Source organism: Penicillium citrinum (genome assembly GCF_028827155.1).
Source record: "Penicillium citrinum strain IBT 23319 chromosome Unknown utg000001l:1.0-4955037.0:1.0-4956770.0, whole genome shotgun sequence".
In the NCBI taxonomy this organism is placed as follows: domain Eukaryota; kingdom Fungi; phylum Ascomycota; class Eurotiomycetes; order Eurotiales; family Aspergillaceae; genus Penicillium; species Penicillium citrinum.
The window spans coordinates 701,792-729,114 of NW_026622686.1; the positions used below are offsets into that span (position 1 = coordinate 701,792).

The 27,323-nt window shown below is 47.3% G+C and overlaps 13 protein-coding genes across 13 annotated transcripts; 6 read left to right on the plus strand and 7 right to left on the minus strand.

Moving 5' to 3' along the window:
- Nucleotides 1-209: 209 nt before the first annotated feature.
- On the plus strand, nucleotides 210-602 carry N7469_000277 (uncharacterized protein; the record flags this gene model as incomplete). Its single annotated transcript, XM_056639197.1, has 1 exon — nucleotides 210-602. The coding sequence occupies one exon, from the start codon at nucleotides 210-212 to the stop codon at nucleotides 600-602; it is 393 nt and encodes a 130-aa protein (XP_056504954.1).
- Nucleotides 603-925: 323 nt separating this feature from the next.
- On the plus strand, nucleotides 926-1,869 carry N7469_000278 (histidine phosphatase family protein; the record flags this gene model as incomplete). The annotated part of the gene is made up of 4 exons (XM_056639198.1): nucleotides 926-1,101; nucleotides 1,173-1,436; nucleotides 1,531-1,743; nucleotides 1,806-1,869. 4 exons carry the CDS (start codon nucleotides 926-928, stop codon nucleotides 1,867-1,869), a joined length of 717 nt encoding a protein of 238 aa, XP_056504955.1.
- Nucleotides 1,870-2,000: 131 nt separating this feature from the next.
- N7469_000279 (DASH complex subunit HSK3 family protein) lies at nucleotides 2,001-2,246 on the minus strand (the record flags this gene model as incomplete). The annotated part of the gene is made up of 1 exon (XM_056639199.1): nucleotides 2,001-2,246. One exon carries the CDS (start codon nucleotides 2,244-2,246, stop codon nucleotides 2,001-2,003), a length of 246 nt encoding a protein of 81 aa, XP_056504956.1.
- Nucleotides 2,247-3,609: 1,363 nt separating this feature from the next.
- Nucleotides 3,610-3,933, minus strand: N7469_000280 (ApbA-domain-containing protein; the record flags this gene model as incomplete). Its single annotated transcript, XM_056639200.1, has 2 exons — nucleotides 3,610-3,724; nucleotides 3,794-3,933. The coding sequence occupies 2 exons, from the start codon at nucleotides 3,931-3,933 to the stop codon at nucleotides 3,610-3,612; spliced, it is 255 nt and encodes an 84-aa protein (XP_056504957.1).
- A 95-nt stretch (nucleotides 3,934-4,028) lies between these two features.
- N7469_000281 (ketopantoate reductase family protein) lies at nucleotides 4,029-6,298 on the minus strand (the record flags this gene model as incomplete). The annotated part of the gene is made up of 5 exons (XM_056639201.1): nucleotides 4,029-5,292; nucleotides 5,359-5,788; nucleotides 5,885-5,925; nucleotides 6,008-6,128; nucleotides 6,265-6,298. The coding sequence occupies 5 exons, from the start codon at nucleotides 6,296-6,298 to the stop codon at nucleotides 4,029-4,031; spliced, it is 1,890 nt and encodes a 629-aa protein (XP_056504958.1).
- A 3,997-nt stretch (nucleotides 6,299-10,295) lies between these two features.
- Nucleotides 10,296-12,440, minus strand: N7469_000282 (ATP-dependent RNA helicase SUB2; the record flags this gene model as incomplete). Its single annotated transcript, XM_056639202.1, has 5 exons — nucleotides 10,296-10,341; nucleotides 10,395-10,652; nucleotides 10,715-11,075; nucleotides 11,149-11,559; nucleotides 12,188-12,440. The coding sequence occupies 5 exons, from the start codon at nucleotides 12,438-12,440 to the stop codon at nucleotides 10,296-10,298; spliced, it is 1,329 nt and encodes a 442-aa protein (XP_056504959.1).
- Nucleotides 12,441-12,805: 365 nt separating this feature from the next.
- On the plus strand, nucleotides 12,806-13,397 carry N7469_000283 (ribonuclease P Rpr2/Rpp21/SNM1 subunit; the record flags this gene model as incomplete). Its single annotated transcript, XM_056639203.1, is given in 2 exon segments — nucleotides 12,806-13,134; nucleotides 13,148-13,397. The coding sequence occupies 2 exon segments, from the start codon at nucleotides 12,806-12,808 to the stop codon at nucleotides 13,395-13,397; spliced, it is 579 nt and encodes a 192-aa protein (XP_056504960.1).
- Nucleotides 13,398-14,613: 1,216 nt separating this feature from the next.
- N7469_000284 (uncharacterized protein) lies at nucleotides 14,614-15,237 on the minus strand (the record flags this gene model as incomplete). The annotated part of the gene is made up of 2 exons (XM_056639204.1): nucleotides 14,614-14,844; nucleotides 14,959-15,237. 2 exons carry the CDS (start codon nucleotides 15,235-15,237, stop codon nucleotides 14,614-14,616), a joined length of 510 nt encoding a protein of 169 aa, XP_056504961.1.
- Nucleotides 15,238-16,661: 1,424 nt separating this feature from the next.
- Nucleotides 16,662-17,495, plus strand: N7469_000285 (WW domain binding protein 11; the record flags this gene model as incomplete). Its single annotated transcript, XM_056639205.1, has 1 exon — nucleotides 16,662-17,495. The coding sequence occupies one exon, from the start codon at nucleotides 16,662-16,664 to the stop codon at nucleotides 17,493-17,495; it is 834 nt and encodes a 277-aa protein (XP_056504962.1).
- A 1,228-nt stretch (nucleotides 17,496-18,723) lies between these two features.
- Nucleotides 18,724-19,608, plus strand: N7469_000286 (uncharacterized protein; the record flags this gene model as incomplete). The annotated part of the gene is made up of 3 exons (XM_056639206.1): nucleotides 18,724-18,981; nucleotides 19,057-19,251; nucleotides 19,321-19,608. 3 exons carry the CDS (start codon nucleotides 18,724-18,726, stop codon nucleotides 19,606-19,608), a joined length of 741 nt encoding a protein of 246 aa, XP_056504963.1.
- A 452-nt stretch (nucleotides 19,609-20,060) lies between these two features.
- N7469_000287 (ADP-ribose diphosphatase) lies at nucleotides 20,061-20,911 on the minus strand (the record flags this gene model as incomplete). The annotated part of the gene is made up of 3 exons (XM_056639207.1): nucleotides 20,061-20,302; nucleotides 20,411-20,651; nucleotides 20,723-20,911. 3 exons carry the CDS (start codon nucleotides 20,909-20,911, stop codon nucleotides 20,061-20,063), a joined length of 672 nt encoding a protein of 223 aa, XP_056504964.1.
- A 948-nt stretch (nucleotides 20,912-21,859) lies between these two features.
- Nucleotides 21,860-24,152, minus strand: nimA (serine/threonine protein kinase nimA; the record flags this gene model as incomplete). The annotated part of the gene is made up of 3 exons (XM_056639208.1): nucleotides 21,860-23,923; nucleotides 23,984-24,036; nucleotides 24,101-24,152. 3 exons carry the CDS (start codon nucleotides 24,150-24,152, stop codon nucleotides 21,860-21,862), a joined length of 2,169 nt encoding a protein of 722 aa, XP_056504965.1.
- Nucleotides 24,153-24,779: 627 nt separating this feature from the next.
- On the plus strand, nucleotides 24,780-26,806 carry N7469_000289 (ankyrin repeat and BTB/POZ domain protein; the record flags this gene model as incomplete). Its single annotated transcript, XM_056639209.1, has 3 exons — nucleotides 24,780-25,013; nucleotides 25,079-25,164; nucleotides 25,276-26,806. 3 exons carry the CDS (start codon nucleotides 24,780-24,782, stop codon nucleotides 26,804-26,806), a joined length of 1,851 nt encoding a protein of 616 aa, XP_056504966.1.
- Nucleotides 26,807-27,323: the final 517 nt, after the last annotated feature.

The following is a 27,323-nucleotide window of genomic DNA, read 5'->3' on the forward strand; positions in this document are numbered from 1 at the left end:
GCTGTCACAGATGCGTAAAAATTGCGTGGAGAGACTAAACAAATACATACTATAAAGCGACACAAAGTCCAATCTCCTCCATTTTGTCCCGCCAATTCCACTCATACAAGTACCTCCATCAATTGAGTTGACCGCACACCAAACCGCATCGTCACAGAGCGTCCCTTAAGCCACAAAGATTTCCAGACTAGTTTTCATCACAATCAAAAATGAAGCTTCAATTCGGACTATTCGCTGCCCTAGCCTTCATCTCCCTACCAGCATTGACTACCGCCGCACCCCCACCCCAAGTCCAACCATCAAGTCACCCAAATACCAAATACAACTGGCACTTCAACATTTTCAAAGATAAACACTGCAATGACGCGCCCATCAGTCTCGCAGGTAGTGGAACCAGCGGATGCAAAACAGATAATCTTCCCAAGGGAGGAGCCCAAGCATATATGAAAGTGGACGTCAATTCTCACTGCAAAGTGACATTCTATAAAGATAGCCAGTGTTCGAAAAAGGATGATGTCGCGACTCTCGAGGCAAATTCTAAGAATGTTTGTGCTGAGTCCAAGAAGCACAAGCATATCAAAAGCTTCGAGGTGCAGTGTTAGTACCAGTCACAAGGACCCTCGGTTCGATTTAATGTTCAATTCCTATTTGCTTTATAGTTTAGTATGAGTGATCATCTAATCAATTGCTGTTATTTTCACTGGTCGAGATGAAATCAATTGCAGATACTGTACTATGTACTTGTAAATCCGTACTATGTGATTCCACCCCCCACTCCACCCCGCCAGTGCCAAGACCCGATAAGCTTATCCACCACGATGACGTTAGACGAGTCTTTTTCCTGTTGAATCTCGTTCATTCCACAATTCTTGTTCTTCGCTTCCTCCTACATCCCCCAGGTTACCCTTCAGTCGAATTTCGCACAATGGCACCACGTTGCTTCATCGTCCGCCACGGCGAAACAGAATGGTCCCTGAATGGTAGACACACAGGTACAACAGACCTACCCCTCACAGAAAACGGCGAGAAACGAATCAAAGCAACCGGCAAAGCACTTGTCGGTAATGACAGACTTATCGTTCCAAAGAACGTCGTTCATGTGTACATTCCCCCCTCTCTCACATACCACTCCTTAACTTCCGTCCAAGAATCAACCACTAAGTATTCCCCAGCTACGTATCCCCACGCGCCCGCGCCCAACGAACCCTCGAACTCCTCGAACTAGGCTGTCGCGAACGTCTACCATGGACATCTCAACGTAAAGACGAAGAAACTGAACCAATTCGTACAGACGCAAAAGTCGAAATCACCGAAGCCGTCCGTGAATGGGATTATGGCGATTATGAGGGTTTAACCAGTAAACAGATTGCGGAACTGAGAAAGGAGAAAGGCGAGGGTGCTTGGAATATTTGGACGGACGGATGTCCTGGTGGAGAGTATGTACACGATCATGACCATCTATATAAAATACATTCGGATCTTTACTTGATCCGATTGATAAGAATCAATATAACTAATCATCATTCAAAGATCCCCTTCCGACGTCATCAAGCGCCTTGACGAACTTATCATCGAAATAAAAGATAAGTACCATCGAGCCTGTCTCGAAGGTAAAGATTCCAAGGGCGATATCCTTATCGTCGCACATGGTCATATCCTCCGCGCATTCGCGATGCGATGGACCGGTAAACCATTGACAGAGACATCATTGATTTTGGAAGCCGGTGGTGTCGGAACATTAAGGTGAGTCAATCACCAAGCACATACTTCTCCCTCGAGAATCACGCAGTGACTAACTAGTCCAGCTATGAACACCATAACATCAATGAACCGGCCATAATTTTGGGTGGTGGATTCGTGGTCGAGTAGATTATGTACTCTACAGCTTAGTAGACCGATTAGCTCATACAGTATCTAGAATATTTCAAAAGAAAAAAAAAAACATTACTCACCAATTCTTCACAATAAATCCTTCATTGGAAATCGAAAGAAATCACTCCTCACTCCTCATCTTCATTCTCCCTCTTAACTTTAACCTCACCATCAGCTTGCCCCTTAACACCTTCCTCCCCAATAACCTTTGCAGATCCCATAAAAAGAGCCCCAACATACCCACCCAAAAACCGCATATCGCCCGCCTGAACAGCCGTCATACGAAGTAGATTCTCCGTATCCGCCAGATTAGCGTTAAGTTGTGCGAGTTGCGAATGTAGGTGTGCGTATTGTCGCTGTTTCGCGGCGGACATTGAGGCGGAACTACCTCCCCTCCTCCCATGCCTACGCTAACACCGGTGCCGGCACCGGTACTGGCAATGCTTCCTCCGAAGGACGTGGGTTGGCTTGTACCGTATGGGTTCGGGGTTTGGGGGAGGATGGAGGCGCGGTATGGGTGGGAGTCTGTTCGGCGGTGTGGGTTTAGTGGGGGCATTATGCTTTTTTTTATGGGCGTCGATTTGACTTTGATGTCGGACTTGCTGGTTTGAGCTTCTGTTTGTGGGAATGTGTAGGCAAAGAGAAACTTGGGAGATTGTTTGATTGTTGATCCGTGGGATTGTTTATATGGTCACGTGATTTACCTCATGTCCCCGCGGAGAGTGGGAGATATTACGAGTTCAAATACAAATGTATCGGACACGAATTCAAATGATTATTACAGCTCTAAATTGGGTACAGTATGTGAATAAAGTGAAAAAAAAAGTCTATTCGTGCACCATGAGAATACGAAACTGTCCAGACGCAGCGACATCGCTGTCATTAATTTCCCCATCCAGCGCGAACCAGTCCAGCAAATCAAAACTCAAGACCTCGAATAAATGAGCCTCCTGCTCTTTTCATCATGCGCCAAGAACGATACCAGATAAAAGCAATAAGGAAATAACATCAGACAATGAAGGAAAGTGCCACAGGAGGCACAGATGATGATATTGAGGACAATAGAGCAATGAAAGCGCAGACGTATACGAGCCCAGAAAAGAGTCAAGGAAAAAGAGAAATGAAGGCGCCGGTAGTGTACAGTCATGCAGGGAGGTGAACGTTCGAGGGTGTAGTCGCGACTGGGTGAGAGGTTTTCCTTTTGTTTATAGACGAGTAGCCGGGTGAGACAGAGCGACGCTGTGCTGTACTCCGTCGGAAGATGATTTCCAGTCTAAGCATGCTCAAAAGGACCTTGGTAAAACAATCGACATGTCAAAGGACAAGATGAGTATCAATGCAGTGGTAAAAGGCGGAACAAAGAAGAAAGCAGAACCCATATCCCAACCACTCCGAAATTGAGAAACCAAAAGAGGAAAAAAAAACAGCAGATAAGCAATAGAAGCCCCTATGTCCCTCATGTATATGTAAAAGCGAGCCGCAGAGTATTAACCGAATATCGCATTCCACGGGAGGGTAACCGAAGAAGACAATAATCCTCGTGGAATGGAACGATGCAAAAGTCCAAACATGACAAAAGGGAGAGAGAAGGTGGTTGATATAAAGCGCTTATTGGTCGTCCAGGTGAGATGAGAAAGGGAAAAGGAGGGGGGGGAAGGAAAATAGCCGTCAAAGGTGACTGTTCAGTCGGTCATCGATTCGATGCGATTCGACTCGATCGGTTTTGAATCGAGATTTTTAATGCACAGCTGGTGCTGTGATGTTATGCTGGTCTCCTAAGCTGGCCTGGCTGCTGTGAGCTGATACCTCGGAATCAATATTGGCACTGGCCCCGCTATCACCACTCTCCGCGCTGGCACTCGCACTTCCGGTCAGACTTTTATTCTTGGGGGGGACCCTTTGCAGGGAAGGAGTTGCTCACCCCGTAGTGTTGCTCAAGCTGTTGCGGTCCAACCGGGCCTTGTCCTGACGGATGCCGGGGAACCGGTGTCCGCATATTTCCAGGCGGCGACGGATGGCCGTTATAGGGAGGTCCACCAGGGGGTCCAAGATTTTGGTCATGGGTGGGTGGGCGACCCATTCGAGGACCGCCAGGGCCACCGGGGCCAGGAGGTCCGGGAGGTCCTCCAGGGAACGGTCCGCCGGGGGACTGGCTGTTACGCCGGCTCTGGGGGTAAGGGCGAGGGGGGGAAGTCTCCCATTTGGCTGGCGGTCATTGAGTTCGCTCGTGAGTCGGCGTGAAGTTGGTTCCGGTCGACGGCACCGTATCTGTTCGACGAGTAGCTCAACATTGGGTTGTCCATAAGCGAATCGTGGAGTCCGGGAATGTCCGCCATCGCTCGATCGCTTGCGCGCTTGCGACCAAAATAACGGCCGAATGCTGATGATGACGGTCGGCTCGCAGGCATCGGAGGGCCGCCAGCGGCCATCTCGGGGTTCTTGCGGAATTGGCTGTTGCTGGGGCCTTTACGGCGGCGCGAAGTCATACTCATCATGTCCACTTGATCAGGGTCGATATGGGGAATCGCCATGGTGTCCATGGGGTCGAAATAATCCTCGTCCTCCTCATCGAATACTGAAGCGGGCGCTCGAGGAGGTGGGGGACCACGGCGTCCAGGACCAGGGCCAGGGCCACGTCGCATGCTCATCTCTTGTTCCCGAAGGTGTAGTTCCCGTTGGCGAAGGGCAAGTTCACGCTCTCGAATAGCCAAATCAGCACCACCATCTGGATGACCATTGCCATTTGGACGTGGCGATCCGCCTTCCATCATATCATCGTAATGTACCAAGTGACTAAATTCCTCGAGACCCTCCAACGATGGATCACGGGGAACACGACTGCCTGGAGGGAGCATCGGACCGCCAGGTGGAGGACGCATCATGCCTGGCGGCGGGCCTCGTCGCGCGCCCGGTGGAATTCCCATGCTTGAATGTGTCCGACTCGCTCGCATCGCGCCATTAGCATTAAGCGGGGGTCTTGGACCGGTACCTTGCGGGGGTACAGAAGACATGCGGGGAGGAGGTTGGCCCATAATTGACGCAGGGGGAGAGTCCCCATGACGAGGCTTGGTCTGGTTCACGATATTGATGTGGTGGAGCATTGCGTACAAAGCCTCAATCCGGGGCACGGATGAATCGGCCTCGGTGGCCAGTTTAATGGGAGATCCTAGGAAGTTCTCGATTTCCATCGGGCGCCTCGCTTGGAAATCCTGGAACATTGTGCTGGGGGCATCGGAAGTGGTCATCCTTTCGATCGTCTTCTCACGGAAATCGCTAGGGAAATCACAGCCATGGGAGGCGGCTAAAGCCAGGAGTTCGTCTAGAATCCCTGTGACTAATTGACGAACGCCGGTTTTCTCCAGGAGTTGTGTGGGATTCGAACAATCGAATGCCACACTGGCCGGGTGAAATGCGATCGGTCTTTTGTGTTTCAGAGTCAGCACATCACATCAATAGTCTGAGAGAGAGATAAAGAACGCGACTTACCCGATCATCCGCTCGAATTGCTCCTGTCTAATATTTGGTGACACCTTACAATCGACCTGACCAGTATTCAGCGTCATAGCCAGTGCCGCGGCCATGTCATTCTGTATAGAGGTCGGAATGGAGGATTTCTTGCTGGTTGCGCCCACGTGAATTTCGCTAGAATTGAGGTGTTCAAACTCGGCGGGACCAGTTTGGGTAATTTCGACGTTGGAAACCAGTGAGAGGACGACATTTGTCGGGTATCTTTGCTCTATATGGGACTCGATTCCAAGAGTATTTGTGGTGTTGACGAGGATACAAGTGTGTTGGGGGGTGACGACAGATTCAATCACGGAGGCTAGATCGTAGACGTCCGGAAGAGCTTTCACACAGAGAATAACATAGTCGTAGACGCTTTCTCGGGAGGAGGCTTCTTCGGGGGCTCGAACGACTGCGAAAGAAAAAAAGGGTTAGAATTCTCATTTGTGCCCGAACGCGGAAATGGGCATCGATCGGAAGAGACTTCCAAGGGAGGGCGAAATCATACCATGACGGGGTTTAAAACGTTCATTGCCGAAAGCTTTTGATCTGTGAGAGGGCAAAAAGCGAAAATTGTGAGTAACAGGAGGATCGACTGGAGGGCGATTCTCGCGATCAGAGGCAGACGTACTTGAAGGAAACACCATATTGGGAGACGGCCTCAAAGCCGGATTTCCAGACAAGAGTGACATCGCAGGAGGTGGTAGCCTGTAATCTCCAGGAGAGGAAGGCCGAGATGGCGTTTCCACCGACTGTACAAACATGTTTTAGTTGACGACTCATCTTGTGCGAGCGGGAAAAAGTGAAAAAGGAGAGAGAAAAAAAGAGAAATTCAGAGAAATTGGGGATGGACGAGGGGAGATGGTGGGAAATTATTGGGACACTCACCGGACAAAATGCGCAAGCGTGGAGGAGGCGCCATCGTGCGAAAAGGAAAGAAGACGAAGTTGGGGAAGGACCAAGTCACAATTCCAACTAATCTTCAAAAGAAATTGGCGCGAGGCCGAGAGAAATTCGATGGATATACCAAAGCAGGGCGAGAAAAGAGAGCGAGAGAGAGAGAGAGAGGGAGAGAATGAGAGAGGGAAGAGAGGGAGTAGGGAGGGAGAGAGGGCGAAGGGCGAATAGAAGGGGGGAAAGCGAAGGAAATGAACAATGAAGTCCAAGTGGAGGAGAGGAAGAGAGAGTGTGTGTAGAAGGAAAGATGAGGAAGTTGAGAAGATGAGAAGATGAGAAAGCCAAGGGGAGAAAGCAGAAAGCAGAAAACGAGCGAAACAATCCTGCTTTCTCAGAACTTCCCCGTTTCTAACGGCGTGGATCCCCCGCCAGTCTCAATCCGGAAGTATTTAGTACTGCATTCGGAATTGTGTATATACAGATGCAGATAGAATGAGGATAGAGTCTATAGTCTATAGTATAGTATTCTTATAATAATATAATACAATAAATAATACTTAATGTACACGGTATCATTATGACCATAGTATACTATGATTGTCGAAGTGGGATGCCGCGTAGTCCTCCACGCAATCGTACTATACAGTATAGTATACCGTATACGTATAGTATAGTATAGCATATAGAGATTCAGTATATCAGTATAATAGAGAGAGCAACCAAAAAAAGTCTGTGAGTACTCTGATAAATGTAGTTCTTATAACAGAATCTATCAATATGAACACTCTAGATGATAGAACAGACGCTTGCTATAATTAGTTAATTTTATTTCAAATTGGCTCGGGCCACACTGACTCCACTAGATCGGCATTCTACTATCCCCGAGTGTACAGTATACAGAATATTCATTATATCAGAGTATAAGATACATTTTCACTAGATCATGATATATAGTAGAGATTGTTGGAAGAGGATTGGTTGAAGGGTCCTACTGGGTACTCCTGTACCACTATAGTAGTATTATATCTGCATAAGATCACTATGTAGTATATAGTATACTACTAAATACGAATGATTATAGCACTATTATTCACAGATACACTATAACTCTCCAGTGGTACTCAGTACGAGTATTCAAGATTGAATTAGACAGCTTCATGTATACTGTTATTATTGTTTACTATACATTGTTTATTCTGTACTGGTCGTACGACTCGTGTCAGTCCCCACTGCACACGCATCCTCCGCGTACATAGTACACTGAGTTATGACTGCAGTACTTTTATCTCCTAACTGTACGATATACTATGCATACTGTAGTAACTGCTTTTGTAATGTACTATGTACTACAGATGCACTGCAGATGCAGCTGTTTTCTTTTTCCGGACTAGGAGCAGGGATGTGCAGGAAGGGGGAGGCGGTGTTGTACATGCCATGATCGACGTGCCGCAAACAGCATCCCTGTACAGTATAGCATACAGTATACAGTATATCAGTACAGACTATCAGAGATATCCTATATACAGTATAAGCAGAGTACAGTACATAAAACTCTATTCTATAAAATAAATTATATTGATGATGTCTTATCTTTACTCCAGTAATAAATGGTACTAAGTATACATAGTATAGTTCGTTAGTAGTAGTCTAGACCAAGTGGACCACATTCCCAGTGGAGTCCTAAATCCGTGGGTTTTCTCCGAGAATACACAATACACTCTATACACACGAAATACAGTGTGTATAGAGTGTAATGTACATGCCATTGTTATCGACACGTACGCAGGAACCACGTTTGCAGTAATCTCCGAACGCAGTAATCATAGCAACTTCTATTTACAACACGATCTACACTATCATGTGTACATTGATATAGTTACTCGACTTAGTTGTGTACAGTATATATTCAAACACGAAAACATCTGCTTCGCCACGATGAGATCACTCGATCGGCTCGACAAAGAAGTGATGGGCACCATGACTTCACGATTGTCGTGATATTCAGGAGGCTGTAGCGCGTGCATGTACAAAGTAGGTACTTTGTCTGTATACGGAGTATTGTATAGCACACGATCCTTTCTAGTTACATGAAGTACTACACACTCTACGATGTAGAATGATAGCCTCGATCAAGCCGTACAGGACAGCAGGTACAGTACTCCATCTGTACATACATACATACTGCCCTTGGTTTACAAGAAAGGGGCATCCAATCAAATCATCCTAGCTCGATCTCGAACAGACTAGCCTTGTCTCACCCACAGCTCTCCTCTACCCGTCCATCACACCACGGCACTGCGGCTGCGGAGGGCGCCGGATGCACTCGGGAGAAGAAAAAGAAAATTCTGAACAGGGGCTCTGTGAGACAAACACCCCCCCAAAGCAAAGCTAGCAAATTGAACGGGTCGCATCGACGCTAAAGCGAGACAGGAGGCGTTGTTGGGGCGAGGTCCGAGAGAGAGTTGGACGTGTTAGTTTCTCTGTGCCTTGTTTGAGAGTGGAGATTCCATCGTAAAAGGTACTAATTAGTTATTCTCGAAGATAGTGCTGTATAAAGTACTCCGTACATGTCCAGATGAATGTGAAGGCTAGATTGATTAATTTATTTACTACAGTTATGTATTGATCTCTAGTCTAGAGTATTCTTATCCACGGTCGCGAACACATCTGCGCTCGCAGATTATCTGTACCAAATAGTTATCTGTACCAGATAGATTAGCCTGATAGGTACTCTTCCTACTGTACAGTCAAAAAGAAAAAGATACTTTATACTAAATGACTAGTCTACCACTAACCAATAAACCAAGATCACGTACTCTCAATTACTACCGAGACAATCACAGCCACCAAAAAAAAAATGCCGATCAAAAACCACCAAACCCTAACCCGCTACGAAGTACATCCTCCGTACATCTTCTGTGCAAAGGACTCTGTAGTTCACGCCAATATTGTACATCAATGGATCAAGGAATCAGGGTCAGGATCAGGATCAGGACTAGAACTAGTATTACAGTACGAAGTACAGGAAAAGATTGTCAAGAAAATACCGGCTGCTGCGCCGCCGATCACCACACGATCAACCTATCAAAATATTCAATGGAGTGACAGCTCAAAAGTCTCATTTCTGCACGTTGATCACACTTAACGGCGTTCCCGTGGTGGAGCAGAATCAAAGTAAGCAAGCAATGCTCTCCTCTCCATATTATGGATGTAAGAGGGATCTGGTAATCTCGCGTATACAGTAGCTTTGAGGTTGAGGTTCATTGGAAGGAATCGTTCCCGGATCTACTGTCCACAGTATATTATAATTCAGCTACTAACCAACTAAAAGACTAGCTGAGGAGGAACTAGTACCATACCCGTGGATATCACTTGCTTGTCCTGCCTAGCATGAAACGAAGCTATGGAAAATACAAGATCAAGGTCACCTTGTTGTGCTTATGTATGTAATACATGGTTCGTGGTTCGCAACGTCCTTTACCTTTATACTCTGCAAATAAACCTCGCAAGCGCTGCCCAATTCTACCCCTTAGGCACCGAAGAGACTAGAACTCATCAATACTGTCAATCTCGCAAGCACACATGCCACATAATTACACTGTAGTGTACAGTGTACTCAATGACAACTCCACTCAACCTTGGAACCCTGATTCAGATACGAATCCGAGCGTCGGATCCACAGAGTCCAAACTGAAGGCTTGGCTACGCTAATTAGTGCACTGGTAATCTGAAATAACAGATCGCCTGTGCTGATCTCTTCGTGTTTTATGTACTATGTACTCCGTGGCTTGAATGTCAGGTGAAGACCCTAGACCTCACAATTTAGACAGAGCTTCGGGTTTATACTTGGAGGGACTACACAGTTCATGACTACGCATGTAATAAAGTACAATGGAAAGCATTCGATTCCTCGATACATGAGTCCGCACATTACGGCCCTAAAAAATCCATAGCCTAGCTATTGCGCCATATCAAAACAGAGAACAAGAATGAAGTGCTGACAGCTTCGGATCAACTAGCTTTTAAGCCATGTAGGTCGTGGAGTCGACACCACCCTCGGGGTACTCACTGTGATTTTGGTTAGCTTGTGTTCTAGTCGGAATGGGTGTCTGTGTACATACGGGAGGGCGACTTCGAAGCGCTTCTCGATGTCCTTGAGGACCTTCTCGTCATCCTCATTGCTGACGAAAGAGATGGACAGACCCTTGGTACCGAAACGACCGGCACGACCGACGCGGTGCAGGTAGGAATCCGCATCGGCGGGAAGATCGTAGTTGATGGCCAAGTTGATACGCTCGATATCAATACCACGTCCGAACACATCGGTAGCAACGCAGATACGCTTGTTGAACTCCTTGAATTCCTTGTAGCGTTTGATACTATATATTCTTGATTAGTCGGGCCCAGAGGAGATCGGGTGAGGGGTGAGTGTAAGGCTTACCGTTCCTCCTGGCTGACACCAGAGTGGACAGCGATACTTGGGAAGTTGCACTCGCGCAGAAGCTTGTCGAGCTCGTTAGCACGCAGAGTGCTCTTGACAAAGATGATGACCTGGTTGAACTCCAGGTTGTCCAGAAGCTCGTTCAGCTTGCGGTTCTTCTCCTGCTCGCTGAGCTTGATGTAATACTGCTGCAGACCGTGCAGGGTAAGCTTGGTATCGTCGTCGACGTAGACCTCAAGGGGGTTACGCATGAACTTCTTGCAAATGGGGCGAATCTCCTGGGAGAGTGTAGCGGAAAACATCATCACTTGCTTGTCGGCAGGAGTGGCACGGAAGATTTCTTGGACATCGCGGCGCATGTCTGCGGAAAAAGAAGATTGTTAGAAAACGCAAAGTGCGAACGCTGACTTGTCGAAAGCTTCCTCAGAACTTACCAATCTGGTCGAGCATCTTATCACACTCGTCAAGAACGAAAGCCTTGACGTTACGAAGGGACAGCTTCTTATCCCGAACCAGGGCGTTGAGACGACCGGGGGTGGCGACCACAATGTTAGGGTGAGTCTCCTTGTTCTGGAGAAGCTCAACGTCCTTCTGAATGGGGGTACCACCGTAGAACACAGCGGTCTTAACGTCAGGAAGATACTTGGAGAAACGAGCGTACTCGTTCTTGATCTGGTAGGCCAGTTCACGGGTGTGGCACATCACAAGGATTTGGCACTCGCCAGCGACGGGCTCCAGTTGGTGAAGAGTGGTCAAAACGAAGACCGCAGTCTTACCAAGACCGGACTTGGCCTGGCAAAGAACGTCGACATTGAGGATGGCAGTTGGGATGCAGACTTGCTGGACTGTAGGTAGGCGGAGCGGTGGTTAGACTCGTGTTCGATCAAGATGAAGCAGTAGAAACAGTTCGCGTCGCAAATGTCCGTCCATCTCCCGAAACCAATTGACAAACATCACGAAAGACCTAAGTAATCTTCTAGGATCCTTGAATCGATCATACCACAACTGCCGATGGCAGCCTAGCGCAAATCCAGACTCCGGTATTGGGACGTCTGTCTACAGACGACATGAGGGGGGTCCATTGATGGGAAGTACCAACAATTCAGGCCGCATTGCATTCCACTTGGCACCAAATAGCCAGAGAGGTTGGGGGACAGAGATACAGGGAGGCCAGGCAAGGCCAGACCAGGCCAAGGGAAGAAGTGCCAATGCGTGGAAGTAATGACGACCGAGCTGGACAGTGACTTGGCTATTTTGATGTGCATGTGCCATTACGCAACATTCACTCGGCCATGTGAGGCAGTATAGACGTGTCATTTCCCGGGGAAAAAAAATACTCCTCATGTCGTCTGCAGAAATTTGTGGACGCGGCCAATTCGCCAATACCGGCCGATTTATGATTCTCGCGGAGATGGACGGACGTTGAAGCTTGAAAAGATGGAGGAAGGCAGGTGGGAAAAAAGTTAGACTAACCCTCCGATGGATGCTCGAAGCCGCAGTCGGTGATGGCGCGCAGAAGTTCTCCCTTCAGCAGAAAGTCGCGGAAACCGGTCGAGTGGATACCAACGTAGCTACCCTTCTTGTCGGGACGACCGCCAGAGACAGTCAGATCTCCCTCCTTAGCAGCATCTCCGTTAGAAGCAGCGGGGGCAGCGGTGGTCGCGGGCGCCGCTGTTGTCTGAAGCTCTTCGTCAGAGTAGTCGATGAGATCCTCCTCGTGAGACATTTTGATGGGCGTATCGGATGAGGCTGAGGTTAAGATGGTCGGTGCGCGTCTTGTCGTACAAGAAAAGTTCGAATGGGAGGGAAAGAAGATGGAAGTAGGGGTACTAGGAACAGAGAACAAAAAGAAAGATAAATTGTCGATGTGCGACGGTCCTTTTGGGTGAAAAGGTTGGAGGACGAAGTTCGACGGGGGGGGGCGAGATGACTGGGTTGCGGCGAGGGATGCGAAGACGGCGAGTCACGTGGTATGACCGGATGGGGCATCCACGTGATATCAGGCTGGCGAAAGACTTAATTCTTTGATATGCATGAATGATCATTCATTCATTCATTCAAATTCCACGGTTGTGGAGTGTATGGCTCACAATGGCGAAAGCGAAAGGGATGAAAGAAGGTAAAAATGCCAAGAGTCATCTCAAAGCCCGAATGGGGTTCTTAGAGAAGGCCGCGAATTATCTGCAGGCTGCAAAAACCACTGGAAAAAATATCGATGAAGTTTCTGAAACGGACGAAACGTCTCAGATGTCTAGAAATGCAGACTATACATCTACGAAAGAGAATGCTAAGACTGAAGTTGGAACTCGGACTCCACGAACAATCCAAGCTCCATCATCAAATCTTTCCAGAGTCTACATCTCTCAAATGTACGGCATATCCCTCAAAACATTGACACGTCTACCAATACAAACCAAACGGTCATTCTGCAAGCGTTGTGAAACCCCCCCTTTCATCTGGGACAACCTGCACCATTGAAACGCAAAATGCCAGTCGAGGACGCAAGAAGCCCTGGGCCGATGTGATGGTCATACGCTGCTTAGTTTGCGGAACCGAGAAGCGATTTCCCGAAACTGGACGCAGAAGCCAGAAACTCTTGGAACGTCGGCAACTTATTCAAAGGCAGACCCAGGCACAGGCACAAGAACAGGCAAAGGCAGAGACTCAAAATAGAGGTTCTTGAATTCCAAATCCTCAAATCAGCAGACTTTGAGCCTCATAATGCCATGTCGAATCTATGTAGTGCCGCGGAGGCTGTTATCCCGCATGTGAATATGCAGGAACTATGAACCTTGGCATATTATCCTCCTGGGAGACTACCACAATAAAGCGATACGGCAATTTAAGTGGCATTAGCCGTGATGCCGGGCCGTGCACTGCTCTGGTGTGGTCATATGGTCGCCCATCAGGGTTCGGGCCTTTTTCGGCCAATCATCCGTTCTCCATCTGGTGTGAACGGGAAAAATCTCTGGCGGTTAGAGAAGGATGGACATGTGCATTGAATAGGCCTCTGCGGGCACATCCATCCCTCTTCCTGAATCTACAGTCTGGAAGGAGACGGGCCTCGGCAATGCTAGCAGGATGAATTTGAAGGTTGTAATATTCCGCAAGCCGAGGAAACTACCAGGAATCGGCATGAAAGCGAATATGTGATCATCTTGGTATTGACATGGCCAAGAAAACAGAAAGACTAAACCAATATACATAAAACATGCAGAGAGGGGAATCGAAACCACAGGTGTAGTCATAAATCACAAGCAAAGCAAAACCAGATCATGTTTATGCGCTCGAATCGGAAGAGAAGAAAACAAGCCATTAGAAAAATCCATCGTCGTGGTCGTCATTAAACTTGTGGGCCTGCGGCGGGCCTTGAAAACGAGAGTAAGGGCGTTCAAAAGATGTAGATGTAAGATCGGCCATAGAGAAGAAAAGAAAAGGAGGTAAACAAATCACTGCAATTCCTTGGGATGATGGATGACATACAATGTCCAATGATCCCAAACGTGCCGCGAGGCGTGCAGTTCTTATATCTGACTGTCGACAATTCAGATTGTGCAAACCCAAGGAGACATGTCCGCGAGGACGGTGCTTGTATATAAGCTTATTCTTTTTTTGTGGTTTTCGAGTTTGATTTTTGTATGATCGGACTCGGAGAGATGCGGTGAGGATGAGATAATGATAAAGTGGTGAGTGGTGAGTGGTGAGTGGTGAGTGGTGAGTGGGTTGGGAGTAGATGAAGGTTGATAGACGGTATTTCGGTGAGGCGGAGAAGTGATCACGTATTGGGGACATGGTCACGATACAATCAATGGTAGTCTCGAAGCAATTCTGCTAAATCTCTCGCTGCTGGAAGCTATTTGGGGATTAATGTAGGATAGGATTGTCGTGAAGAAAGTCGGTCAGCGCCGCCGTCGAGAACTCTGATCCATGCGATGGTCGAGAGTCTCGATACGCCCACGAAAAGATTTGACTATATCTCTGATATGAGAGATCTTAGCCAACTCATTATCCAAGTCGTCGATAGCGGCGAGGATTGAGCGAGTGCGGGCGATTTCGGCATCGGCATTACGGATGACATTTCCGGCGCGGTCGTAGGTGTTTTGGACGGAGAGCTGCATTTGTTCTTCGAGCTGAATGGGGTAATTAGCATCAGTTGGTCATGGTTCATTAAGTATCGTAGTAAGATACAGTGAGTTTGAGTCGTAAGCCCAGTCGGGAGGCGAAGGGGATGCTGATATACGCACATATTCGATTCGGCCGCGGATCTGAGCCTGAAGCCCGTCGAGCTGATGAGACAGCGCACGTAGACTCATGGGGTCCAACAGCAAGCGACCTTGACTGCTGGCAGCGCTGGTGGCGCGCGAACTGGAGTTGCTGGTTCTCCCGGTTCCCCTGCCTCTGGAAACCCCATTGCTGCCATGACCACCTTGTAGGGCAATCTGTTGTTGTTGTCGGAGGATCTGAATCTCGGAAGAGGTGAGGCCAAGCGAGGTATCGGGAATCGATTGTGCTGAGACGGACATTTGGTCCCGGCAGAGACATGCTCCTACGAGCCGATTAGGGAGGTGAATGCAAGCGGACCGAAGGTCATGGTGGACGGGGGGAGGGGAGGGGTTGGAGAAGCGCGGGCGTTTGTCGCAGCGTGTTAGGTTGGAGGAGAGGTGGAAGAGAGGGGATTAAAGAGGTCTCACACCGACAATCCCAGGCAGTGGAGGATTGAAGAAGCAGCAGTGTGGAAGGAATCTGGATTTGGAGGTGAAGGGATGAAGATGTGAAGGTGTGAAGAGGGAAGGTGATTTGATATACGAAGGAGTGCAACTGTACTGTACATAGTACATTGGGTACGGCGAGACTTCCATGTAAGTTATACTGTATCTCCGATCTTCTGGTATCTACTTGGGTAGCTACTTTGTATTCTAACTGAAATTATGTAAAAGTCTATGACAGAATAATGAACCAAGCAATGAACCTTCACAATCATCTAATCCCACTACTAGCCAATCAGTATTGTTACTAACAATACTGGTTGACTGCACCGGTTGCGGCTATAGAGTGCCGTACATTGTTGGTATGGAGTAGCTCGACCGGTGATATATATGTAGTTGTGCTCGAATAGTATGCAATAGTTACTGAGATACAGTATGATAAATAATATAACCACTATCTGTTAAATAATGTTATATTCCAAATATTCAGTATTAATTATAGTCTACTCTTATACATATTGAGACACCATTAACTATTAGAGAGCTGGTTCATTGTAGTTGTATACTTGAAGAGCAAGGCTGGTCTTCCGCCTGCGACTCTCCCCACTTCATCCAACTTCCTCCAACACTCACGACATCATCTACCTTCTACTCTCAACCGTCAACTTCCACCTCCACCTCCATCCTCCTTTAACATTACTTCTGCCCGAAGTGAGGCTGAACACACTCTCTGCAGCTCACAGACGCGCCTCTCCACCCCTACAACCTCTAATCGCCTCCAGACTGCCGCTCATTGCTCCGCTTCTGCGGGCCCTTCCAACCTGACGGCCCGACTGGAAAACTGCTCTAAGAGGGGATTGGGAGCCACTGCGCGCGCTTTGGTCACGCCTTGCTGCACTCTCTTGCATCCGCGAAAGTCTCGCCCGTCATTGAATCCCCGCTTCTACCAATCCCTGACTATCGGGTCTTTGGGCTCACCCGCGTCCTTCATCTTTCTATTTCCTTGACAATTTTTTTCATTTTTTTTTTAATTTCGCACGTGAGAGAAAGTCGCCGTTCGAGACGCGCCCACTTCCTTGGCTTAAGACTTGGAAGAAGAGAATTTGGACGGGGCTAACGACGCCATTACGTTTGATTCGACAATTCGTGCTTCCCCAGCCCTAACTCCGATCTGCGAGACCTCACGAGACTTTCGGACGATTTACCCCAACCCTACCCGATAACACTTCACTATCATAATCATGGCCAAAGATAAGGAACGATCCTTCAACCCTGCCGCTGCGCAACGGAAACAGGATAAGCAGAAGAGCCTGAAGAAAGGCAAGGCAGAGGCGCTGGCTCGCCGCAATGAAAAATTGGCTCGTCGAAACCCCGAGCGAATCGAGCGACAAATTAATGATCTCAAGTCTATGGAAGAGTCGGGTCAAAAATTACGACCTCGTGATAAGGAGATCCTTGAGGCATTAGAAAAAGACCTTCGGGCGGTTTTGAAAGCTCGCGAAGCTCTCGGAGACAAGGCCCCCAAATTCCATGGCGGAGGTGGCCACAGACGGGAGGGTGGCGACGCAGTTCTTGGAAAGCGGAGACGCGACTCTGAATTCCGACGATATCAGGAGAGTGATAGCAGTGAGACGGACGAGGATGTGCGCAGGATACCGATGCCTCGAGATACACCACCACCAATCCCACGACCGCAGAGGAAACGCGGTCCAGACGATCACTCGGAACGTCGGGGACCGCACTCACTGCCTTCTAAGCCCCCGGTGGTTGAGTCTAAGACTGTCTACGAAGCTCAACCTGAGATTCGGAATTTGCGACAAGAGGCTGTGAACAAATTCATTCCGGCGGCGGTTCGGATGAAGCAAGATTCCATCAAGGGACAAGGGAAGCTCCTCGAACCAGAGGAAATGGATAAATTGGAGAAGGCCGGTTATCAGGCCAGCGTCGGGACTTCACATTCCGAGGCCCAACAGCCATCCACAGAAGAGCAAAGGTCCTTGGAGGAAGAAGAGGCACGATTTAATCGCGAGATGCGCACCGTTCAGATTGAGGAAGTCTCCGATGAAGAAGCATAGCTGCCTGCACCGCCTCGCAGCCTTACACAGCCACTTGTGACATACAGTATGTATAATAGTAACGCCTATAAAATCAGAAACCATTGGTTCATTCGAAGGCTGCATGTTGCTCCACAGCGAGACCCGGTTACCCGATGCAATGACTCCGTAAAGACGTTGAGGATCGGCATCCCTTTTACGGAGCCAGTGTACTTCACCCCGCGAACTAGGAGAGACACTTGAGTACATCCATATACATAAATGGTTCTTCATTCATGGGAAAGTATTTTACGTTCTACGCACTGGTGATTGAATTGGTCCATTCAAATTCCACCGTGTTAATTGAGTGCTGTAGTTCTCAAGTTTACAAAATGCCTGGTACACGTTATCATCGTACTGAGGACAGTATATATACGTCGTGAATTGTCAGTCAGTGCGGAATACGAGAGACAAATAAAAGGAAAAAAAAAATCACATCCCAGAATAGTTTCTATATATTCAAGCTAGTCCGCATAGTTATGGAAGCCAAGGAGCTAAGGAAAATCCCTTCAGGGCAAAATTCGATGGGAGCTGAACAAAGGGTCCAAAGTGGAGAATTGCCAATTTTGCGGTACGTGAACACTGCCAGTGAGTGGTTCACCACCGGATCTTCTTCCTTTTATAGACGAATTTATGTGGGGTCACCGAAAATCTGGTTAGAATGTTTTACTTCGTTAAAACCTGAATTTCGGGGCCTTGATTTAAAAGTTTAGAAGATTTCAGGGACCGTTGCGTAGTCTTTTTGCTCCAAGCCTAACGATTGCCATTGCAATCCCAACCCACTTCAAGCCAGTCTGCTTCAAGAGAGGCGATAGTGAGAAAATGTCAAATCGGTTCTCGAAAAATGAATGGGGATTTGCGGGGGTTATGGGTATACAGGCTGTTGTAATTCTGGCACTGCAAATGTGAGTATTGAACAACGATATCAAGCATAGAGAAACCAGCCTAGAAGATCACGCTAGGGCTGGCATCCGATATACGACAGAATCTAACCCACTTGCCCAGTTACATCTTAACACAATGGCAGATATGGGTTAAATCTACCGTGACACAGATTACAATTTCATTCACGGTGCCCATCGATATCGCTATCTTGATATTTGCCTGTTTCTACGCGGGACTTCTAGCCCTGGACGCAATCCATTCTAGAAATAACATTCTCCTACTGGCGATCTGTATCAGCAATTGTCTGATTCTCGCATTTGCAGCCATGCAATACCGTGAATTACTGCAAACATCTATTACTTTACCACAGAATCGCGATAATCATAAGGAGACTCTCGTCCATACAAACCGTGACTTTTGGGCGTATGTTCAGCCTGCAGAGCTGGCAGCGAATCTTATCTTGGGCATTTGCATCCTACCCACTTGGTACTTTGCATATAAGGTGCATTCAGAGTATAAATGGGTTATTTATCGACGGATTCATGGTGACTCGGCTATTAAAATCAAATATCTGGCTTACGAGGTAAGTGAATTTGAAAACCCTTTTGAGATCTGAAGAGATTATCTTTTGCAAGAATTTTGATGCTCATTGATTCAGATATACCTCGTTTTGACAAAGCTCAACTTCTTCTTCTCTATTGGTTTCATTATCCAATATAATCTCATTGATGTTCATTTCGAGGAGCCAGAGTACTCACTTACCATGGCTTTGATACCGGTCGTGTTTTTTGTCATGGTTCTTGGTATTTGGTTTGTTCGGAAAGAATGGAAGTGGGCAATGATCGGAATCATCGTGAGTTTACATCTTCCCAGGCAGCTTATTCTCGGTAAAAGTGAGACCGTTTTATTGACTCTCACATAGATTTGTTACCTCGCATTGATCGCCTACTTCCTGAGCCGAATCATCACTCTTTATGGTGATGGATGGAGAGCTGATACAGCAGGCAAAGATAAAATGCTACTTTTCTCAATTACAGCTGTGATTTTCACGGCATTGAGCCTGACATGTGCCATTCAATGTGTTGTTAACTTTGATCATGGATTGAGATCTGTGATTAGCGAAGATGGAGGACATAAATTGGCTCCTTACGATTTCCGCAGTATCTCGAGTCCGAGAACTAGCAGCAGCTTACGATTTGGCGTCGATTAGACCTTTGTGTCTGTATAATGACTAGATAAACTAGATAAGAACTATACTTAATTCTTAATATAACAATAATGAGACATGAGAAACAACCCATTCAGTAGTCTAGTGTTCTGCTTCTCTGTCATCCGTGATGGAAGTTATATATGCCTGTTTTAGTATTCACAGACGTGGATATTTAATTGCGGTCCAGCCAGGAATGTCTTGCAACTCAGATGTTGAGAACGGCCCTTCAGTAGTAGCTACTGATAAACGACCACTGAAATTCCGACTAATATACCAGAAATAGAAATGAATACAAAAGCGCAGCCTTTTAGATGCCAACTGGGCAGTGAAAAAAAAATTAGTCTAAACGTTGCTATAGATCCCGCATTCATACCACGATGTAGAAATAACCCGAACGATCAATAAATTAGGCCTTGGAGCACAGGCTGAATAACTCCAAGTAAGCTTGTGACTTAATCAAATTCCAAATTTTTAGCCATCTCAATACCCTGCGCGATAGACCCGACTCGCGCATCAATCGCATACCCCTCAGCCTCGAGCTTCCGCAACCCATCGTAAAGAGACGATAAGGGAAGAGTAAAAGAGTCAATAAACTCATCTTCCTCGAGGTCAGGCATTGGATGCTGATTTTCCGGCAAACTCATATCAATCTTGACATGAACAAGGTTGAAATTGGTGTTGCAAAAGCCCGGGTCTATAGGAGATCAGTTCTCGGTTCAAAACAGAATTGGAAAATACAAAGGTAGCAATGTTCATCGCAATATCAATCCAACGGCAATAAAAAAGGGAAGATCAAACAGACCATTGAACATAATGAAGCTCGTTTTGACCGCAACGCCAAAATACCCAGTCTCCTCTCTAAGCTCACGTTCCGCGCATTGCTGAATCGTTTCGCCTGCATCAATCATGCCCGCCGGCGTCTCAATGACAACTCGATTGAGTGGTGGACGATATTGCTTTTGAAGAAGGATCTCTTGACCTCCTGGTTTATCCAGAATGGCAATAATCCCAACGCCATCGACTGATGAATCGGCCGGTCTTGTCTATACTAGAGTAAGTATCGAGCTTCACCCCCTAGAAACTGGGAATATCGCAAATTGAATGAAAAATTTACCACTCGTTCCGCAGATTCCCAGGTTCTCTTGACTCCATTTGGATCAAGGTATGTAGTCTTGACTAGTCGTTTCCATTTCGCCTCAGATGGATCCTGAAATATCGGTGAGTGGCTGGACTGTGGGAATTTCAGGAATGTGTTATTTACCAATGGCTCCTGTTGGAACACTTTAGATCTGAGATATGTCATCCGGAAAATGTAATCGCAAACAAAAAAAGAAAGAAAAAACAAAAGGGTCTGAGGGTTTGAAATGAATGCGTGCGACGAGTGTGTTTCTCCAAGAAGTCGGTCTGATGCCCTGGTAACCAAAAGATGACAAAGCAGGGTAAAAGGAAGCAGACCAAAAGATCTACAAAATGGATACAGTATATTATGATACCTCAAAAATGGAAGAAGATCTTGAAATGAACAATCGTGTTCGGGAATTGTATGTACCTACACCTAGAACAAAGGCGAGTGCCAGCCTAGAAACGCCCCCATATCCACACCCCAAACACCGAAAAAAAACCGGTCGATAATAAGAGAACGACGGCGAAAGAGGTATCCAAAAGAGAGACAGAATTCAAAAGAAAAAGCCAGACACATATCAAAGATACGCCGCGAAATGCAAGGCAGCGGAGAAATTCTCTGTGCGCCACGAAGGAAAAGAAACCATGTCGCATTGGAAGCCCAAGATACGGGCTTCATGCAAGTGAAAATAAGAAAGAAAAAAAAAGACCAGAACCACAAAGTAAAACCGACACCAGAGTTAAAAAAAAAAAAAACTGATGTATCATAAATTGTACACGAAACTCCTCTTCCGGGGATTGATTAAAAAAAAAGAAGAAGCAGGGATCTGGGGGACATTTCAGCGTAACAAAGGGAAGATAAAGTAGTCAGTCGAGTCAGTAGCCAGCAAAAGCAGGTAGAGCCAAACAACGAGAAGTTGTATGCAGTTTCAAATAAGAAAATACCAGCCCCAACACCGTGACATAACAGAAAGGTATGCGCAAGAATGAGAGAAAACAAAAAGAGCAAATATCTTTAAGCCCAGGGGGACCATCACCGTCAACGCCATTACACCGAAAGATGGTCAAAATGAATCCGCTTCGACATGATCGGGGAATGACAAGAAAAGTCGAAAATCAAAATAAAAGTCTACCGCAGGTTGCGGATGACCTTCTTGCCTCGAGCCAAAAAGGGACTGGGCATCTCATCACACTCAGGGTCCCAAATAGCAGGCGGTTCACGCTCGGAACATTTGAGGCCTGGCGCAGTTGCACGAGAGTCACTGGCGCATCGCTTCACCTCGTCCATGGGACGGCCACCAGCACGGGCCTGTGCAAGTTCTACCAGGGTTCGGCCACCCATATTGCGCTGCATGACAGCTTTATACATCTCGTCGCCACCAGCGTTGACCTTGGAGGGTGATTGCTTGCCAGATTTGCGCGTCGGAGAACCGGCGTCCGCGGCAAGGTTGGCAGATGATGGGATCTTAGATAGACGTCGGTGAGGTGACCTAGAACGGCTATCGCTCATGACGTTGCGGTCTTCTGAGCGAGTGGGAGAGACAGAAGTCGATTGAGGTAAGCGAGATCCATTCGAAGGGAATAGAGGTGGTTGGGTATTGAGCTTTTGGACGAGAGAAGCCGTGTTTTGACGAAGGAGTGGACGTGGGGGAGCCTTGAATGGATCGGGTTTGACCTTGGGACGAGTAGGCGAAGGTAGGTCGGGGGTATCGTCTTCATCGTCCGAGTATGCTAGGGTTGGCTCCCATTTGGCTTTTTGGCGTTCGGCCTCTGCGAAAATGTTTCGCGAGCCTGCAGTCGCGGAGGTACGGCGCGGCGACAAGGAAAGCGAAGCAATGGAGATAGGAGAAGGTTCAGCCATTTGGACATCCTGGGGAGAGTCAACCACAGTCGTTTTTGAGCGGCAGAATGGAGTCCGCGCTTCTCGCTTTTGCTTCTTGGTGTTGGAAGTGGGTGATTCCAGCGAAAGCTGACTGATATCAGTGCTGGAAGGGGTACTGGAGTCATCGTTGGCGGAGGAGCGTGATGTCTGGCTGTTGGTCCGAGATGATGCACGAGAGCCTGAACGACGAAGACTTGCTCGGAAAGCCTCTTCGCGAGAATTGGCGTGCCTTGGTTGCTGCTTCTCCTTCTCTTTTTCTACTTCAATAGCCACGCGTTCTTGCACTTCTCCTTCGAATCGCTTACGAAGACGATCCAATTCGTTTTGTACTTGTCTGTCGATCTCCAACCGAGCCTTTACCTCCCACTCTCTTCGGACGGTGCTCTCAACTTCGGCCTTCAATTGTTGCTTTTCCTTCTCCATTTTAGCCAAAGTTTGTTCCATCTCGCGGACCTTCTGCACAGCAACCTCCTCGCGCCTCCGGAGAATTTTGCCAAGATCAACGACCTCCTTTTCCTTGCGCATAATGCGGATAACCGGAAGGTTGATCAAGGCGGCTGTATCAGGGCGGTGATCAGGATTAACGCGTAGACAGCTTCCAATAACATTCTTCAACTCAGGAGAATAGTAATCGGGCAAGGGGTTGAATTTTCCCTCGCGAATCTTCTGCACAAGTTGGATGTGGGTTCGGGCGTTGAAAGGAGGCTCTTTCGCGCACAACTCATACATGATACATCCAACAGCCCAGATATCGGAACGAAGGGTATACTTTTCGGCAGCGCAGATCTCCGGTGACATATAGAAGGGAGTGCCGACATAGGTGGAGGCAAAGTCATGGGATTGCATCTGCTTGGACAAGCCGAAGTCACCCAGCTTGACCGTGTTGTCACTTCCAAGGAAAATATTCTCTGGCTTCAAGTCACGGTGAAGAATAGTCACTTGCCCCTGTTTCCCTTTCAAGCCGGAAGGCTTAGCCTGGGCTCCCAGAATATTAGATCCCACCTCTGCGGGATCATGGCCGTAATGGCAGCGGAAAAGGGCGGTCACGAGTTGCGAGAGAATGCGCCAAACGAACTCCTCCTCCGCGTATTTGTTGACCTTTTTGAGATTCTTGATCACCATGCTAAGATCTCCTCCGCCGCAGTATTCCATGTAAAGGTATAGGTCCTGGCTCGCCTTGAGGTGTTCACGATGGTAGTAGGCGACGATGTTCGGGTGTCGAAGGGAGCTTAAGATATTGAACTCGGCTGTAAGTTGCTCTCGCTCTTTTTGAGACATCTTGATGTAGTTGATCTCTTTACGGCAGAGGATCTATGTCGATGTTAGTGTCATCCCAGCAATTGCATCATCGATTGGATGAAAGACACTCACGAATCCATCTGTCTTTCGCTTCACCTTGCGAATGATCCCGAAGGAACCGCATCCTATAGTAAGATATTGTTAAGATCATAGAACAAACACATGGTTTCAGGGCGAACTTAAGCATACCAATCTTCTCCAAGATCTCATACTTGTCCGCCTCGGCCAAAGCAATCGCCATGGCTGTAGATGTAGGTATGTTGCAGACAAGGAAAATAGAATCAACGATGCCGAGGAATAGGAATACAAAAAGAAGAAAACAAGTAGGTCGAGTGCTCAATGGGCATGGAAGAGACGAGTAAGGTGTGCAGACCCTGTTTGGTTAGTTGAATGAAATTGAAGAGAAGAAGAAAAGATACGCAACGGTGCATTTGACTAGAAGATCGCTGGTTGTTTGGGTGGAGGTGGTTGCGCAGCAACGCCCTCTGCCATGACGCTTGTCTTTTCCTGGTAGGCGGTCGGGTGTGCGCGACGGGGGTACGTAGCATTGACGCAGTCCTGGTATAGTGAGTGGTATATTTGAAACAAATGAATTGGGAGATGAAATATCACAGAACAATTTGTTCCATACATTCTTCCTTACTATCTGACAGAATCTTCCTTCATTAGCACCAGAAGACAGCCATGCTTGACTCACGATGTCTCACTATAGGGTATTCTGGACACGTGACGATGAGCTTTAATCACATGATTTATTATCGATAAGGTCCCGCAATCTCCCAGTTGGACAGTCGCATTTCATCATCACAGCTTTTCCCTGCAATTCGACGGCCAGCGTTATATTGGGTTCTGGTAGAGCTTACAAAAAATGGATGGACCGACAGTACTGCGGAAGGATCAACTGGAGATCAGTTTGCACAATGAGAAGAAACTGATTCAAGAGGGCCATATCAAGGATGACAATCCGCTGGACCTGAGTGAGCCATTTCGCGATCTCTGCAGTGCCTGTAGGAAGGGCGATCTGAAAGTTTGCCAGGAAAAGATTACCGAGGGTGTCAATGTAAATGCCCGCGATTTATACGATTATACGCCCTTGATTTTGGTAGGTGCCAGGAAATCGCAAGCACAACACCCCGATCATACAATTAACCATATCCCCACCACTAGGCCAGTCTGTGCGGCCATTATGAAGTTGCCCGGCTATTACTAGAATCCGGAGCCTTGTGTGAACGGGATACATTCCAAGGTGAAAGGTAAATTTTCAATTGCATATACCGCTTACTATCTCTCCAATAGTTGGAGTATAGTGGTGTATTTTCTTGTAAGCGTCGTGGGCTGACGAAATATATCTCTGTTTATGGTAGATGCTTGTATAATGCCCTCAACGATCGTATCCGCAATCTTCTTCTGGAATATGACTATTCCAAGTCTACCGACCCGCTACAACCCCTTGCGGCACATATAGCTTCCCTCCTCACTCGAGATTCTCCCGTCACAGCCGATATTATTGTAACCGCCAACGAAGAGTCGCTTCACCTACATAAATTCATCCTAGCGGCTCGCTCCCCTTACTTCCATGGCAAGTTATCGGCTGCCCCTGATTCGACGACCTGGAAAATCCCCAGTCATATTCCACCGCAAGCCTTTGGCGCAGCTATTCGGTATCTTTACTTGGGCGAGGCTCCGCGCGAATTGCGGGGTGGCCCTGGAACCGGGTTCACCGAGTCCGAGGTATTTGAAGGTATCGACAAGATCGCTACGTATCTAGAGATCCGAAGCCTGGTGGATAGTATACTCGACAGCGGAGACCGACGGCTTGCTCGACAGAGAAGAAGTTTGGAACTATCCAAAGGCAGGGATCAATTGGAGGAATGGTTCCGAACCAATGTTCTTGGGAACAAAGTTGTTGTCGAGACTTCAAAGGCCAGCGATGTGAAATGGGATCACAACAATCATATATTTGCAGATGTTCTTCTTCGGGCTGATGAACTACCCGAAGAAGCCGAGGACTCTGGTACGGCCACAGTGGATGGCCTGCAGAAATCTACACTTTTTCCATGTCATCGAGCGATGTTGCTTCGCTCGGAGTTCTTCCAGGCCATGTTCACATCCTCTTTTCGCGAGGCGCACGTCAAAGACAATCTGCATATAATTGACGTGGACTGCTCACCTGAAGTATTAGATATCATCCTTACATTCCTTTATACCGAAAAAGCAGATTTCCCTCTGGATATAGCTGTTGATGTATTATTCGCAGCCGATATGCTTTTCATTGAGAAGCTCAAAACCAAGGCCGCAGTCGTCATCAGTACCTTGGGAAGCGGAGGACTATCGCAAGAAGAAGCAGCAAAGACAAGAGGCGATCAAGACGAAGACGACATTGATATATACGCCATTATGCGAGCTGCATGGTTAACCCGAGTTCAGCGACTAGAAGAATTCGCCGCTCGGTACCTGGCATATCGACTTGAGGCTCACATTGACTCACCTGAGTTCGCAGAACTCATACAAGAATCGGCGTCTCGTATCCAGGCTCGCCAAGAGACTGATTCCATTGAATTGTTGGACGACATTCGCTTCTACCTGAATGAACGTTTCCGGTTACGATTTGACGATGCTGGCCTCGATGAGATGCTAAATGGGCATCCGCAAGAACCGCCCACAAATGGCGAGGCCAATGTCGAGTCCGAGGACGTCTCGAAGATTACTGAGGGTGTTGAAGGCTTGGATATTTCCAAGCCGGTCGAGCAGGCTGATGACGCTGGTGCTTACCGAGAAATTCGGACCCTGGATGGTGCCGTTGTTGAGGATGAGTTCTCCGAAGACGCGATGAACTATCAAATTTTGATGGAAAAACTGGATGCTCTTTTGGAGACTCTCAATCTAGATGCTTAGAGTGATATACAATGTACATTGGATCTTAGATGATGTTGGACACCTTTGCAATTGTTTAAAGATTCAGTGACTCAAGTGCAGAAGGTAGTACCTTCTATATAGTATATATCTATACATTATATCACATATAATATATATGTGCTATATATCCATATATATTCATGGATGAATATAATGTATATTCAAGTTGTTAAGACTTTGGGATAATTCACGAAATTTCAAGTTCAATCAAAGATATGTAATATATACATATAGTTTGTTAAAAAAAGAATAGATGCGACAACATATAAACAGACTCTTTACACATATAAATTAGATTTGATGTTGACAAGCCATTCTACCGGCTGAAGCCGGTATCGGTATCGCCTTGCTCATTGAGGCCCTTGGCCAAATTTGGAGAGGAGTGGCGTAATAGAACAGAGTTCATGGGAGAAGGGACAATGCTCTTCGCACCCACCAGAGGCAACAATGGATCATAGGAATAAGTGCCGGGGGTGTCTGGGACGGCTATAACGGC